The 13,910-nt window shown below is 45.2% G+C and overlaps 1 protein-coding gene across 1 annotated transcript in view; it reads right to left on the reverse strand.

The window, feature by feature from the left end:
* The window catches only part of LOC110528438 (protein bassoon), a 172,285-nt gene extending 160,222 nt beyond the window's left edge, over window positions 1-12,063 (reverse strand). The window contains exon 1 of the mRNA XM_021610503.3: window positions 11,740-12,063. Coding sequence (XP_021466178.3) covers window positions 11,740-11,918 — 179 coding nt within the window. The 5' untranslated portion in view covers window positions 11,919-12,063. The remainder of the gene's footprint in view (window positions 1-11,739) is intronic.
* Window positions 12,064-13,910: the final 1,847 nt, after the last annotated feature.

Here is a 13,910-nt window from a genome sequence, read left to right on the forward strand (position 1 = left end):
CTGAAGAGTGTGTATAATCTGGTGTGTATCTGGGGAGGAGATGAGTGGAAAACCGCATTTAGTACTACATCTGGTCATTATGAGTACCATATGCCTTATGGGTTGAAGAATGCTACAGCCGTCTTCCAATCCTTCGTAGATGAGATTCTCCGAGACCTGCTCGGGCAGGGAGTGGTAGTGTACATCGATGACATCTTTATCAATTCTGCTACACGCGCATGTGTCTCTGGTGCGTAAGGTACTTGGGCGACTGCTGGAGCATGACCTGTATTGCAAGGTGGAGAAATGTGTGTTCTTCAAACAGGCCGTTTCCTTCCTGGGGTATCGTATTTCCACCTCCGGGGTGGTGATGGAGTGTGACCGCGTTACAGCCGTGCGTAATTGGCCGACTCCGACTACGGTGAAAGAGGTGCAGTGGTTTTTAGGGTTTGCCAATTACTACCGGAGGTTTATCCGGGGTTTTGGTCAGGTGTCTGCTCCCATTACCTCACTGCTGAAGGGAGGACCTTTCGCTTGCGCTAGTCAGCAGAGGCGGGCAGAGCTTTCAGTCGTTTGAAGGAGCTGTTCACCAATGCGCCCATGTTGGCGCATCCGGACCCCTCTTTAGCATTCATAGTGGAGGTGGACGCGTCCGAGGCGGGGGTCGGGGCAGTGCTGTCCCAGCGCTCAGGCGTGCCACCCAAGCTCCGCCCTAGTGCCTTCTTTTCGAGGAAGCTCGGTCCGGCAGAGCGAAACTATGACATGGGGGACCGGGAGTTGTTAGCTGTAGTCAAGGCTCTGAAGGTGTGGAGACATTGCCTTGAGGGGGCGAAACACCCTTTTCTCATCTGGACTGACCATCGTAATCTCGAGTATATCCGGGCAGCGAGGAGACTAAATCCGCGTCAAGCTAGATGGGCCATGTTTTTCACCCGGTTTCGGTTTACTATCTCATACCGGCCAGGCTCCCAAAACACCAAAGCCGTCGCGCTGTCCCCCCTCTATGATACCGAGGAGCGGTCCGTTGAGCCAACTCCCATCATTCCACCTTCATGTCCGTGGCACCGGTAATATGGGAGGTGGACGCAGAGATAGAGAGGGCCTCACGGTTAGAGCCGCCCCCCCCCCCTAACTGTCCAGCGGAGGCCTTGTTTACCCATGTCTTCCGGCACTATGGGGTGCCTGAGGACATCGTTTCTGATCGGGGCCCCCAATTCACGTCCAGAGTATAGAGAACATTTTGGGCCCTTCTCTCCTGAGAGATTTCCACCGCCTCCACCCGGATCGCCCAGCGCCTCGTCCTCCGGGTCGTCCTCACCACTGGAAATGTGATGTAAGAAAAGCAAGCTGAAATAAATAATTCTCTCTACTATTATTCTGACATTTCACATTCTTAAAATAAAGTGGCGATCCTAACTGACCTAAAACAGGGAATTTGTACTCTGATTAAATGTCAAGAATTGTGAAAAACTGAGTTTAAATGTATTTGGCTAAGGTGTATGTAAACTTCCGACTTCATGTGTCATGTGTTGCTGCCATGTCTCTCTCTTGACGGAGGGGAGAGGAAAGGAGAGATGAGGAGAGGTGTCACGACTTCCGCCAAAGTCGGTTCCTCTCCTTTTCGGGTGGCATTCGGCGGTCGACGTCACCGGTATTCTAGCCATCGCCGATCCACCTTTCATTTTCCATTTGTTTTGTCTTGTTTTCCGTCACACCTGGTTTACATTCCCTCATTACTTGTCGTGTATTTAACCCTCTGTTCCTCATCATGTCTGTGCGTGAAATTGCTTGTTGTAAAGTGCTTGTGCACTCTGACTGGTTCGCAACGGGTTATTTTGTACCCATATTTTGTTGTTCTGGGTGCCGTTGGTTTTGCATATTAAACTGCTCCGGTTATTACCCAGTTCTGCTCTCCTGCGCCTGACTTCCCTGCAACCAGTCACGCACCCCTTACAAGAGGAGGAGCGGAGAGAAGAGAAATTAAAAAACGAAAAGTGACGAGATGAGTTGAGAAGAACGATGGTTTATCATATGTCTGCAGCACTAATAACTTCTCTTTTGTCTCTGTCATTCTGGCCTGTAGACACCCACGGCCAGCCCATGGATTAGCCACAGCAATTAAAATAGAAATCATAGCTTTCTGCTTTCTGTCACAACAACAACGCTACGCAGGCCTTGTTTTGTCGCTCACATCTTCTTCAAAGGCCAGTAGTCAGTACTCTGCTCGGCAGCCTGCCACCACTTCCAGGGTGGGAGAAGGAGATGGAAATGAGGGAAGAGAGAATTAAAATAGAATTGTTTGTGACAGTGAGTCACTGAAGATGGGCTGAGCAGAGTAGAGCAGAGCAGCTGGTTGTGAAGCAGCACAAATCACCCAATTCCTCTCTTTCTTTGTCTCTCTCTCTTCAGGAATCATTCTGTTCACCTAAGACCTGTTCACAGAAACACTAGCACTATAAAGGCTTGGCAAAAACTGTCCTTAAAAGTCTTCCTGGCGGTGTGCCATTTCCGCAATAGAATCTATATTAATGAGCCAAATGAATTGAGCTGAGCTAGGCTCCTGGTTACATCAAATACAAATCTATGAAATTAATTATTTTCTTATTAGAAAACCGCAAGCATTTCGTTCACAATGGACTCTACTACTGCTCTGTTTCTATGACAGAAAGAAACACTGTTATTATAGTGTTGAGTGGTCATTATGGTGATTGTCACGGCCGTTGAAAGAAGCGGACCAAGGTGCAGCGTTGTGAGCGTACATGTTCTCTTTGTTAGAAAAAGATGCCGAACAAAACAAACACTACAACACAAACCGTGAAGCTTAAGGCTATATGAGGCTCCAGACTGGGGACCGTTGTTGTAGGCTTCGTGGCATGACTCTTCATTGGAGGCTTCGTGCCATGGATCATCACTGGAGGCTTCTTGCCATGGATCATCACTGGAGGCTTCGTGCCAAGGATCATCACTGGAGGCTTCTTGCCATTGATCATCACTGGAGGATTCGTGCCATGGATCATCACTGCAGGCTTTTTGCCATGGATCATCACTGGAGGCTTCGTGCCATGGATCATCACTGGAGGCTTCTTGCCATGGATCATCACTGGAGGCTTCTTGCCATGGATCATCACTGGAGGCTTCTTGCCATGGATCATCACTGGAGGCTTCGTGCCATGGATCATCACTGGAGGCTTCTTGCCATGGATAATCACTGGAGTGGAGAGACAGGAGGCATGGCTCTGGGGAAAGGCACAGGACTCACCAGGCTGGGGAGACATACAGGAGGCTTAGTTCTTGGTAGAGGCACCGGATACACTGGGCCGTGGAGGCACATTGGCGGTCTCGAGCGGAGAGCTGGCACAACCCGTTCTGGCTGGATGCCCACTTCCACCCGGTAAATGGGGGACGCTGGCACAGAGCACAGCGGCCTGTGAATGCTCACTCGAGACACCGTGCGCATCACCCCATAACACGGTGCCTGACCAGTCACATGCTCGCCACGGTAAGCACGGGGAGTTGGCTCAGGTCTGAATCCTGACTCTGCCACACTCCCTGTGTGCCCCCTCCCAAAAAAATGTATGGGGGCTGCCCCTCGTGCCTGCTTCGATGGTTAGCCTCCTCATATCGCCGTCACTCAGCTTTAGATGCTTCCAGTTCCTCTTTCGGGCGGCGATATTCCCCAGCCTGCCTCCAGGGTCCTTTCCTGTCCAGGATTTCCTCCCAAGTCCATGAATCTTGAACACGCTGCTCCTCCTTACCACACTGCTTGGTCCGTTTGTGGTGGGAAGTTCTGTCACAGCCGTTGAAAGAAGCGGACCAAGGTGCAGCGTTGTGAGCGTACATGTTCTCTTTGTTAGAAAAAGATGCCGAACAAAACAAACACTACAACACAAACCATGAAGCTTGAGGCTATGTGCCATAAACAAAGTCAACTTCCCACAAAGACAGGTGGGGCTACCTACCGTGGGGCAAAAAAGTATTTAGTCAGCCACCAATTGTGCAAGTTCTCCCACTTAAAAAGATGAGAGAGTCCTGTAATTTTCATCATAGGTACACTTCATCTATGACAGACAAAATGAGAAAAAGAATCCAGAAAATCACATTGTAGGACTTTTAATTTATTTATTTGCAAATTATGGTGGAAAATAAGTATTTGGTCAGCTACAAACAAGCAAGATTTCTGGCTCTCACAGACCTGTAACTTCTTCTTTAAGAGGCTCCTCTGTCCTCCACTCGTTACCTGTATTAATGGCACCTGTTTGAACTTGTTATCAGTATAAAAGACACTGTCAAAGGACACCAGAAACAAAATTGTAGACCTGCACCAGGCTGGGAAGACTGAATCTGCCATAGCTAAGCAGCTTGGTTTGAAGAAATCAACTGTGGGAGCAATTATTAGGAAATGGAAGACATACAAGACCACTGATATTCTCCCTCGATCTGGGGCTCCACGCAAGATCTCACCCCGTGGGGTCAAAATGATCACAAGAACGGTGAGCAAAAATCCCAGAACCACACGGGGGGACCTAGTGAATGACCTGCAGAGAGCTGGGACCAAAGTAACAAAGCCTACCATCAGTAACACACTACGCCGTCAGGGACTCAAATCCTGCAGTGCCAGACGTGTCCCCCTGCTTAAGCCAGTACATGTCCAGGCCCGTCTAAAGTTTGCTAGAGAGCATTTGGATGATCCAGAAGAAGATTGGGAGAATGTCATATGGTCAGATGAAACCAAAATAGAACTTTTTGGTAAAAACTCAACTCGTCGTCTTTGGAGGACAAAGAATGCTGAGTTGCATCCAAAGAACACCATACCTACTGTGAAGCATGGGGGTGAAAACATCATGCTTTGTGGCTGTTTTTCTGCAAAGGGACTAGGACGACTGATCCGTGTAAAGGAAAGAATGAATGGGGCCATGTATCGTGAGATTTTGAGTGAAAACCTCCTTCCATCAGCAAGGGCATTGAAGATGAAACGTAGCTGGGTCTTTCAGCATGACAATGATCCCAAACACACCACCCGGGCAACGAAGGAGTGGCTTCATAAGAAGCATTTCAAGGTCCTGGAGTGGCCTAGCCAGTCTCCAGATCTCAACCCCATAGAAAATCTTTGGAGGGAGTTGAAAGTCCGTGTTGCCCAGCAACAGCCCCAAAACATCACTGCTCTAGAGGAGATCTGCACGGAGGAATGGGCCAAAATACCAGCAACAGTGTGTGAAAACCTTGTGAAGACTTACAGAAAACATTTGACCTCTGTCATTGCCAACAAAGGGTATATAACAAAGTATTGAGATAAACTTTTGTTATTGACCAAATACTTATTTTCCACCATAATTTGCAAATAAATTCATTAAAAATCCTACAATGTGATTTTCTGGATTTTTATTTCTCATTTTTTTCTGTCATAGTTGAAGTGTACCTATGATGGAAATTACAGGCCTCTCTCATCTTTTTAAGTGGGAGAACTTGCACAATTGGTGGCTGACTAAATACTTTTTTGCCCCACTGTAAGTATGGTTCTCAATCAGAGACAACGATAGACAGCTGAGAACCCTACCCGGCCAAAACATATAAATATAAATAATAGAAAATAGAATACCCACCCCAAATCACACCCAAAATAGAGACATAAAAAGGATATCTAAGGTCAGGGCGTGACAGTGATACTGAACATCATTCATAAGTGTTCAACTCAAGGCAATCAGTATCTGCATACTATACTTTTCAACTGAACTGTCTTCCTAACAAACAACAACAGTTTTGGAAAAGGGTTATATAGAGGAGTATTAAAAAGTTGTTTTGGGATACTTCACTGTTTAAAACAAATTGTTATGCTTATAACAAAGGCTTGTAGAATGGAATCCCATGTGCTCCTTAGAAAGCCCAACCCTCAGGCATCAAACACACACACACAGGTATTAAACCAAAGGGCACAAATCCACGGAAGGTATAGCAGCGCTTCTCAGCCAGTGAATAGCACTCTGTTGACAGGGCTAGGGTTAGGGCCAGTGAATAACACTCTGTTGACAGGGTTAGGGCCAGTGAATAGCACTCTGTTTACAGGGTTAGGGTTAGGGCCAGTGAATAGCACTCTGTTGACAGAGTTAGGGCCAGTGAATAACACTCTGTTGACAGAGTTAGGGCCAGTGAATAACACTCTTGTTGACAGGGTTAGGGTTAGGGCCAGTGAATAACACTCTGTTGACAGGGTTAGAGTTAGGGCCAGTCTAAACCACTCATGTATACCAAATACCAATGTCACTGACGATCAAATGATCAGCATTGCTTACCTACACAGGTCAACAGTGCAACTGCAGAAGGTCTACAGCTATTGACCGTATACTATATAAAACAACAGCTATAGTCTCAGTCATTACAAATGAAACTACTTAGTGTATACTCTCAGTGCAGACACAGGGCCTAGCTACTACATTCAGCACACAGAGCTTCTCTCAGAAGAGACAGAGATTCTGTCACAAATAGCACCCTATTCCATAGTGTACTTCGTTTTACCTAGCCCTATGGGCCCTGATCAAAACTAGTGCACTATTTAGGGACAGGGTGCCATTTGGGATGAACACACAGACAGAGCTGACCTCAGAACAGACACTGGGTTGTTCTCACTAATGACTCTTCATGTGACGCCTTTTAACTGTGAATTATTCTAATCTATACTTAATATACAGTATATTGAACTAAATGGACAGGCAATGAGTGTTTCCTTTATGAACATGGTAGGTGGCAGTGAATTCAATATCTCAGCAGTAGAGGCAGATAGTGCTGGAATTGCATCCTAAATGGCACCCTTTTCCCTTATAGTACACTACTTTAGACCAGGGGCCATAGTCATACTGTAGTTGAGTGACACAACTTATTTGTACTTATCTGTAGAAAATATCATTGGTTAATTGGTTTGACTTGATGATATATACCTGGGGCAATTGACATTCAGGAGAATGGACATTTACAGAATGTTCAGACATAAATCAAATCAAAGTTTATTCGTCACGTGCGCCGAATAGAACAGTGAACAGTGAAATGCTTACTTACAGGCTCCAACCAACAGTGCAAAAAGGTAGGTGGACAAAAGGTAACTAAAGAAAAAAAACAACAGTAAAAAGACTGAAAAATAACAGTAGCGAGGCTATAACAGTAGCGAGGCTATATACAGTAGCGAGGCTATAACAGTAGCGAGGCTATATACAGTAGCGAGGCTATATACAGTAGCGAGGCTATAACAGTAGCGAGGCTATATACAGTATCGAGGCTATATACAGTATCGAGGCTATAACAGTAGCGAGGCTATATACAGTAGCGAGGCTATATACAGTATCGAGGCTATATACAGTATCGAGGCTATATACAGTAGCGAGACTATAACAGTAGCGAGGCTATATACAGTAGCGAGGCTATATACAGTATCGAGGCTATAACAGTAGCGAGGCTATATACAGTAGCGAGGCTATATACAGTAGTGAGGCTATAACAGTAGCGAGGCTATAACAGTAGAGAGGCTATATACAGTAGCGAGGCTATAACAGTAGAGAGGCTATAACAGTAGCGAGGCTATAACAGTAGCGAGGCTATTTATTTATTTATCCATTATTTTACCAGGTAAGTTGACTGAGACCACGTTCTCATTTGCAGCAACGACCTGGGGAATAGTTACAGGGGAGAGGAGGGGGATGAATGAGCCAATTGTAAACTGGGGATTATTAGGTGACCGTGATGGTTTGAGGGTCAGATTGGGAATTTAGCCAGGACACCGGGGTTAACACCCCTACTCTTACGATAAGTGCCATAGGATCTTTAATGACCTCAGAGAGTCAGGACACCCGTTTAACGTCCCATCCGAGAGACGGCACCCTACACAGGGCAGTGTCCCCAATCACTGCCCTGGGGAATTGGGATATTCTTTAGACCAGTGGAAAGAGTGCCTCCTACTGGCCCTCCAACACCACTTCCAGCAGCATCTGGTCTCCCATCCAAGGACTGACCAGGACCAACCCTGCTTAGCTTCAGAAGCAAGCCAGCAGTGGTACGCAGGGTGGTATGCTACTGGTATGCTGCTGGCTGCTATAACAGTAGTGAGGCTATAACAGTAGCGAGGCTATATACAGTAGCGAGGCTATATACAGTAGCGAGGCAGTAACAGTAGCGAGGCTATATACAGTATCGAGGCTATATACAGTAGCGAGGCTATAACAGTAGCGAGGCTATATACAGTAGCGAGGCTATAACAGTAGCGAGGCTATAACAGTAGAAAGGCTATAACAGTAGCGAGGCTATAACAGTAGCGAGGCTATATAAAGTAGCGAGGCTATAACAGTAGCGAGGCTATAACAGTAGCGAGGCTATAACAATAGCGAGGCTATATACAGTAGCGAGGCTATATACAGTAGCGAGGCTATATACAGTAGCGAGGCTATAACAGTAGCGAGGCTATATACAGTAGCGAGGCTATAACAGTAGCGAGGCTATAACAGTAGCGAGGCTATAACAGTAGCGAGGCTATATACAGTATCGAGTCTATAACAGTAGTGAGGCTATAACAGTAGCGAGGCTATATACAGTAGCGAGGTTATAACAGTAGCGAGGCTATAACAGTAGCGAGGCTATAACAGTAGCGACGCTATATACAGTATCGAGGCTATAACAGTAGTGAGGCTATAACAGTAGCGAGGCTATATACAGTATCGAGGCTATAACAGTAGCGAGGCTATAACAGTAGCGAGGCTATAACAGTAGCGAGGCTATATACAGTAGCGAGGCTATATACAGTAGCGAGGCTATAACAGTAGCGAGGCTATAACAGTAGCGAGGCTATATACAGTAGCGAGGCTATAACAGTAGCGAGGCTATATACAGTAGCGAGGCTATAACAGTAGAGAGGCTATATACAGTAGCGAGGTTATATACAGTAGCGAGGCTATATACAGTAGCGAGGCTATATACAGTAGCGAGGCTATAACGGTAGCGAGGCTATATACAGGCACCGGTTAGTCGGGCTGATTGAGGTAGTATGTACATGTAGATAATGTACGGTGTAGATCAAATATGACTGTCAGATAGACATATACAGAATAGGAGATTGTGTGTGCTCTATTCATTCAATTTATATCTATGCAATTGCAGATACAGCCCTGCCATTAGTTGAAGGCAGCCAATCCAATAGTTTAAAAAAATGTGTCACTTCCTGAGAAATAGTTTTAAAAAGGGGGATCTGTATTCAAATATTATCCCAGGTATGCTGCATACTGCAATCTATCTATGCTCCCGTGTGCTTTATCCACCCTCATCATGTCTGATGAAGACCAATGGGGAAAACGTTGTCAATAAGGCTTGGATGTAAAGACAGCGAGTCCATGGCTCAGTCACCACCACACATGGTCAGCGGTCCAAATGGCCCCCCTATTCCTTCCTATATTCCCTGTGGGCCCTGGTCAAAAGTAGTGGACCACAAAGGGAATAGGGGGCTATTGAGACAGCGCCAGCGTCTATCTGTTCCCTTTGGATTTGGGACTCCCTGTTTAAGGCAGTTGTCAGGAATATGAGGCTAAGATAGTAGTGAGCCTTTAAACCACCTACTGGGTTTTTAAATGAGACATCACAGTGGGTTTCTATCTTCTATCTCCCTCTCTCTTCTCTCTCCAGAGAGACAGCGACACACATCTATGTTGCAGTCTCGCACCAATTCATTTGCATGGGCTATTGGCTGAGATACACTATATGACCAAAAGTATGTGGACACCTGCTCATCGAATATCTCATTTCAAAATCATGGCCATTAATATGGAGTTGGTCCCCACTCTGCTGCTACAACAGCCTCCACTCTTCTGGGAGGACTTTCCACTAGATGTTGGAACATTGCTGCGGGGACTTGCTTCCATCAGCCACAAGAGCATTAGTGAGGTCGGGCACTGATGTCGAATCCACTAATTTGAAGGGGTGTCCACATACCTTTGTATATACAGCGTATCATCATAAAACATAGCAGGAGAAAATGCAGAGCGAACAGAACCAAGCGTCAACCCATCTGTGCTCGTCACCGCTTGGTGATGTGCGAGATACCACCACCATCCTGCAAGTTGGAAAGACACTGACACGTGAGGAATCAATATATTGCACATGTAAAAATAGAACCTGAGTGACAAATCCTTGTCACTCATTGTCATGCCAAACGGACAAGAATAGTCCTACATACATACTGTAACACACAGAAAATACATGCCTTCACACTATACAACAGAGAACCTTTTTCAGCAGACATACAGGCTGTCAGAGGTAAGCTACAGACTGGATGAGGTTACGTCCTAATTGGCACCCTATTCACTATATAGGGCTCTAGTCAAAAGTAGTGCACTATGTAGGGAGTAGGGTGCCATTTGTCATCCAGTCACACCGATGCTAGGGACCATCCATCTGTAGGTAATCTACACATACAAACTCACCACAGACAGGTCTTCATCTCAGCATTCTCTGTGTGTGTGTGTGTTACAATTGAATAATGAGTTGCAAATTAATATTAACAGCAAACACACCATAGGAGGCTACACTGTACAACTTACTAAAGGCCACGTGGGGAGGGAAAGCACTATTCTTCACGTGGGGCATATGATTCACAAAAATTCGGCGTTGTTGTAACATTAACATTAATCATGAATGTAGCTTGTAAACTCGAGTTTGCACAATCCACTTCATTGTCTCGTTTGTGGTAAAATATTGATGTTTCATAAACGATATGGTGTTCCAACAGCACATGCGACCATTTACAATGTGTGGCGATACAAATGATTCAGAGGCTACCGGGAACACACGTTGGCTCCATATGCTTCCATCCCCTCACCCCACCTCTATAGAATATTAGCCTAATAAAAGTTGTTATTTTTCTAATGGAATAATCTCGATAGGCTATGTGATGATGGATAGTATGCTATGTTTTAAACTCGAGTGAGTAACGGTCGCCTATTAGACAGGCAATTATTCAGGCGACTTTGGTCATTGGTGGGAAAGAATAATTGGTCTCATGGATAGCCCATTATCGATATTCTCTGAATCTACGTCACGTGAGAAGGCCACTACGGTCACAGCAGTTGTTTATCGTCACAAGTCACGCCCATCGTGGAATCAAAGCGTAAAAATGTATGGAATTGCTTATCAGCTAAATACAGGTACATGTTTTAGATAGTATCGCTCGTAAAGAAAACGTAAAATAATATGAACAAGGTGTTTCGTTCCATTTTTACAAAGAGATGGCCCCTCTAGTCTAGCTACAATCTGATGGCCCACACTCACCGTGCGAGGGCGGGCGTGGAATCTTCATCAATGAAAATGTTCCGTTTGGTGGCTACAATACGCACGCTGTAAATTACACAGTTTAGAGCTGTGGCCATTCACTATTTAAAATGTCTACTTCCCCTTTATAGCTTATACAATAGCCTTTATCTTACCCGCTTGTTAACGTGAGGTTTTTGCTATTGTATGCATGTATCACATTTGTAAATGTAGCCTATATTCTAAACATACCCTACATTGTAACCAAAATATTAAAACTAGGAATCACCAGGAATCATCAGTATGTGTTACGGCGATATTGTAAATTAATAATTAAAACACCAGCTGTATTTTCTCCACATTCTGAAAAACGGTCACTATAGGCTAGGCTACATGACATTCGCCACGATAAATAAATATCCTCGAAATGGAAACACTCTCGTTTTATTGTCAAGGTTCTGCAGAGAACTGTCCTAGATTGTAGCCTACCTGTTAATCCCCGGGCCGGGTCCGGCCCCTGTACCTCCTGTTGGCGCACCATTGCTGGGTTTGATGAGCTGTCCAGAGCCCGCTGGTGCTGAAATGGAAGATGGAGCACTCGCAGAAGGAACAGTGGAGCCGGGCTGTCCCGGCTGGCCCTCTCCCTCGATGCTGCCTTCATTCCCCATCGTCTCGGGAGATGATTAGGAGGAGAGAAACGATGTAGTAGAGGTTTCTACAGTTAGAATAAAAACTCATAGACAACTCAACGCTGCTCTCCTTCCGCCATCATCACCTACAATTCAGTTTCCTGCACGGAGCTCGCGCACTGGCAGAAAGGGTAGGACGCGTGCTGACGCAAACGGGAGAGCGCTCGTACGGGCGCGTGCCCTAAATCCTAATTGGTCTCGGCTGCCTAAATAGATCCTAGTAGGAGGCGTAGGGGTCACGCAGTGCCCGAGGAGGGGGCAAGACACTTGAACCCACCGAACCACTATGAAAACAGACCTTTTTCCAATATAGAGGAAATTTGATCCATGTGACCTGTTATTCATCTCCATTTTCTAAGGCATGTGTAGACCTAGTGTTTGTTAAAGACCTACTGTATGCTCCATGGGGAGGGTTGTCAGTGGTGCTCTCCAGGTTGTACACCCTCTTATGTGCTCCATGGAGAGGGTTGTCAGGGGTGCTAACCAGGTTGTACTGAGAATGAATCTCTGAGAATGAAAATGAGTAACCACTAAACAGCAGAAAATACATCTTCAATGAAGCCTGCACGTTCTCTTTCTCTTAAAAGGGTACATTCTCAAAGGGCACTAGACAGAGGATGGATTCCAAAGGGCACCCTATTCCCTATTTAGTGCACTACTTTTGACCAGGGCCCATTGAGTTCTGATCAAAAGTAGTGCACTATATAGAGAGTAGGATGCTATACGTGATGTAGACAGACTCCCTGTCCCCTTCCCCTGTCAGTCCTCTCTGGCCACTGTGTATCGGTGAGGACTGAGGAGTCACCTGATCAGACTATTGACCAGACGCTGTGCTCTGCAGGACCCAAGGGAATAAACATATCTAATTTCCTCTCTAGCCCAGGCTACTCCATCATTGACAGGGCTATCTATAATCTCTCCCCTCAGCACCATTAATACTTCTGTGAAAAGCCAGTCAATGGTTCATTTTGGACCGAATGGGATGAAAGAGATTGGCAGATAGATAGGTTCACTGACACAAAGACAATGATGGATGTGTGGTTGTTGTAAGTAATGGTTAGTGTTTCTGTGTGATCAGCACTGGTGTGCATGTACCTCTGCCATGGAAATGTTAAATGAGCATGTCAAGTCATAATTCATTAAAATGTTTCATCTTCCCTGTAACTTTTCAGGAAATGGACAAACGGGCACATTTTATGAACTGAATGAACACGTATTAGAAAACATCAGAATCTATTTTGAATACCTCTCCTTGGTCCTAAAGTCATTAAATGTTCAGATGTCCCAAGTACATTGAGGGGAGTTACTACGTTCAATTCAGCTCATCTCCCTGGTGTTCTGCCAGTGACATTGAGTTATGAGGGAACATTTTTTGTTGTGACACAATCTAATATTAGATTCTGTTGTTGTGTTGTGTATTTAAAGAAAGGTGTATTGAACCGGCAGAACAACATTTTTAATTGAGGCATATGGGACGAAATTACTTGGTTAAGGTTAGGCTTAGGAACAAGGTTTAGGTTAAAATTAGGTATAATGTCAATGAGAATAAGGTTAGGGTTAAGGAAAGGCATGAAAGTTAGCATTGGGTTAGCATACTGTCGTCCACCTCCATTCATTTTCTGCCAGTTAAATATACACTGCCTAAAAGAGAAAGATAACATCCTTTTTAAATGCCTGTACCAATGTGGTCATGTCACTGCACTGTTGGCCCTGAGTGAGTGTGCTGGAATATCTACATAGGCGTACAGAGGCCCATTATCAGCAACCATCACTCCTGTGTTCTAATGGCACATTGTGTTAGCTATTCCAAGTTTATCATTTTAAAATGCTAATAGATCATTAGAAAACCCTTTCGCAATTATGTTAGCACAGCTGAAAACTGTTGTCCTGATTAAAGAAGCAATACAACTGTCCTTTTTTAGACTAGTTGGGTATCTGCGGTATCAGCAAGTGAGTTCGATTACAAGCTTA

This window comes from Oncorhynchus mykiss, chromosome 7, assembly GCF_057628025.1.
Source record: "Oncorhynchus mykiss isolate SJ-2025 chromosome 7, ASM5762802v1, whole genome shotgun sequence".
NCBI lineage: Eukaryota > Metazoa > Chordata > Actinopteri > Salmoniformes > Salmonidae > Oncorhynchus > Oncorhynchus mykiss.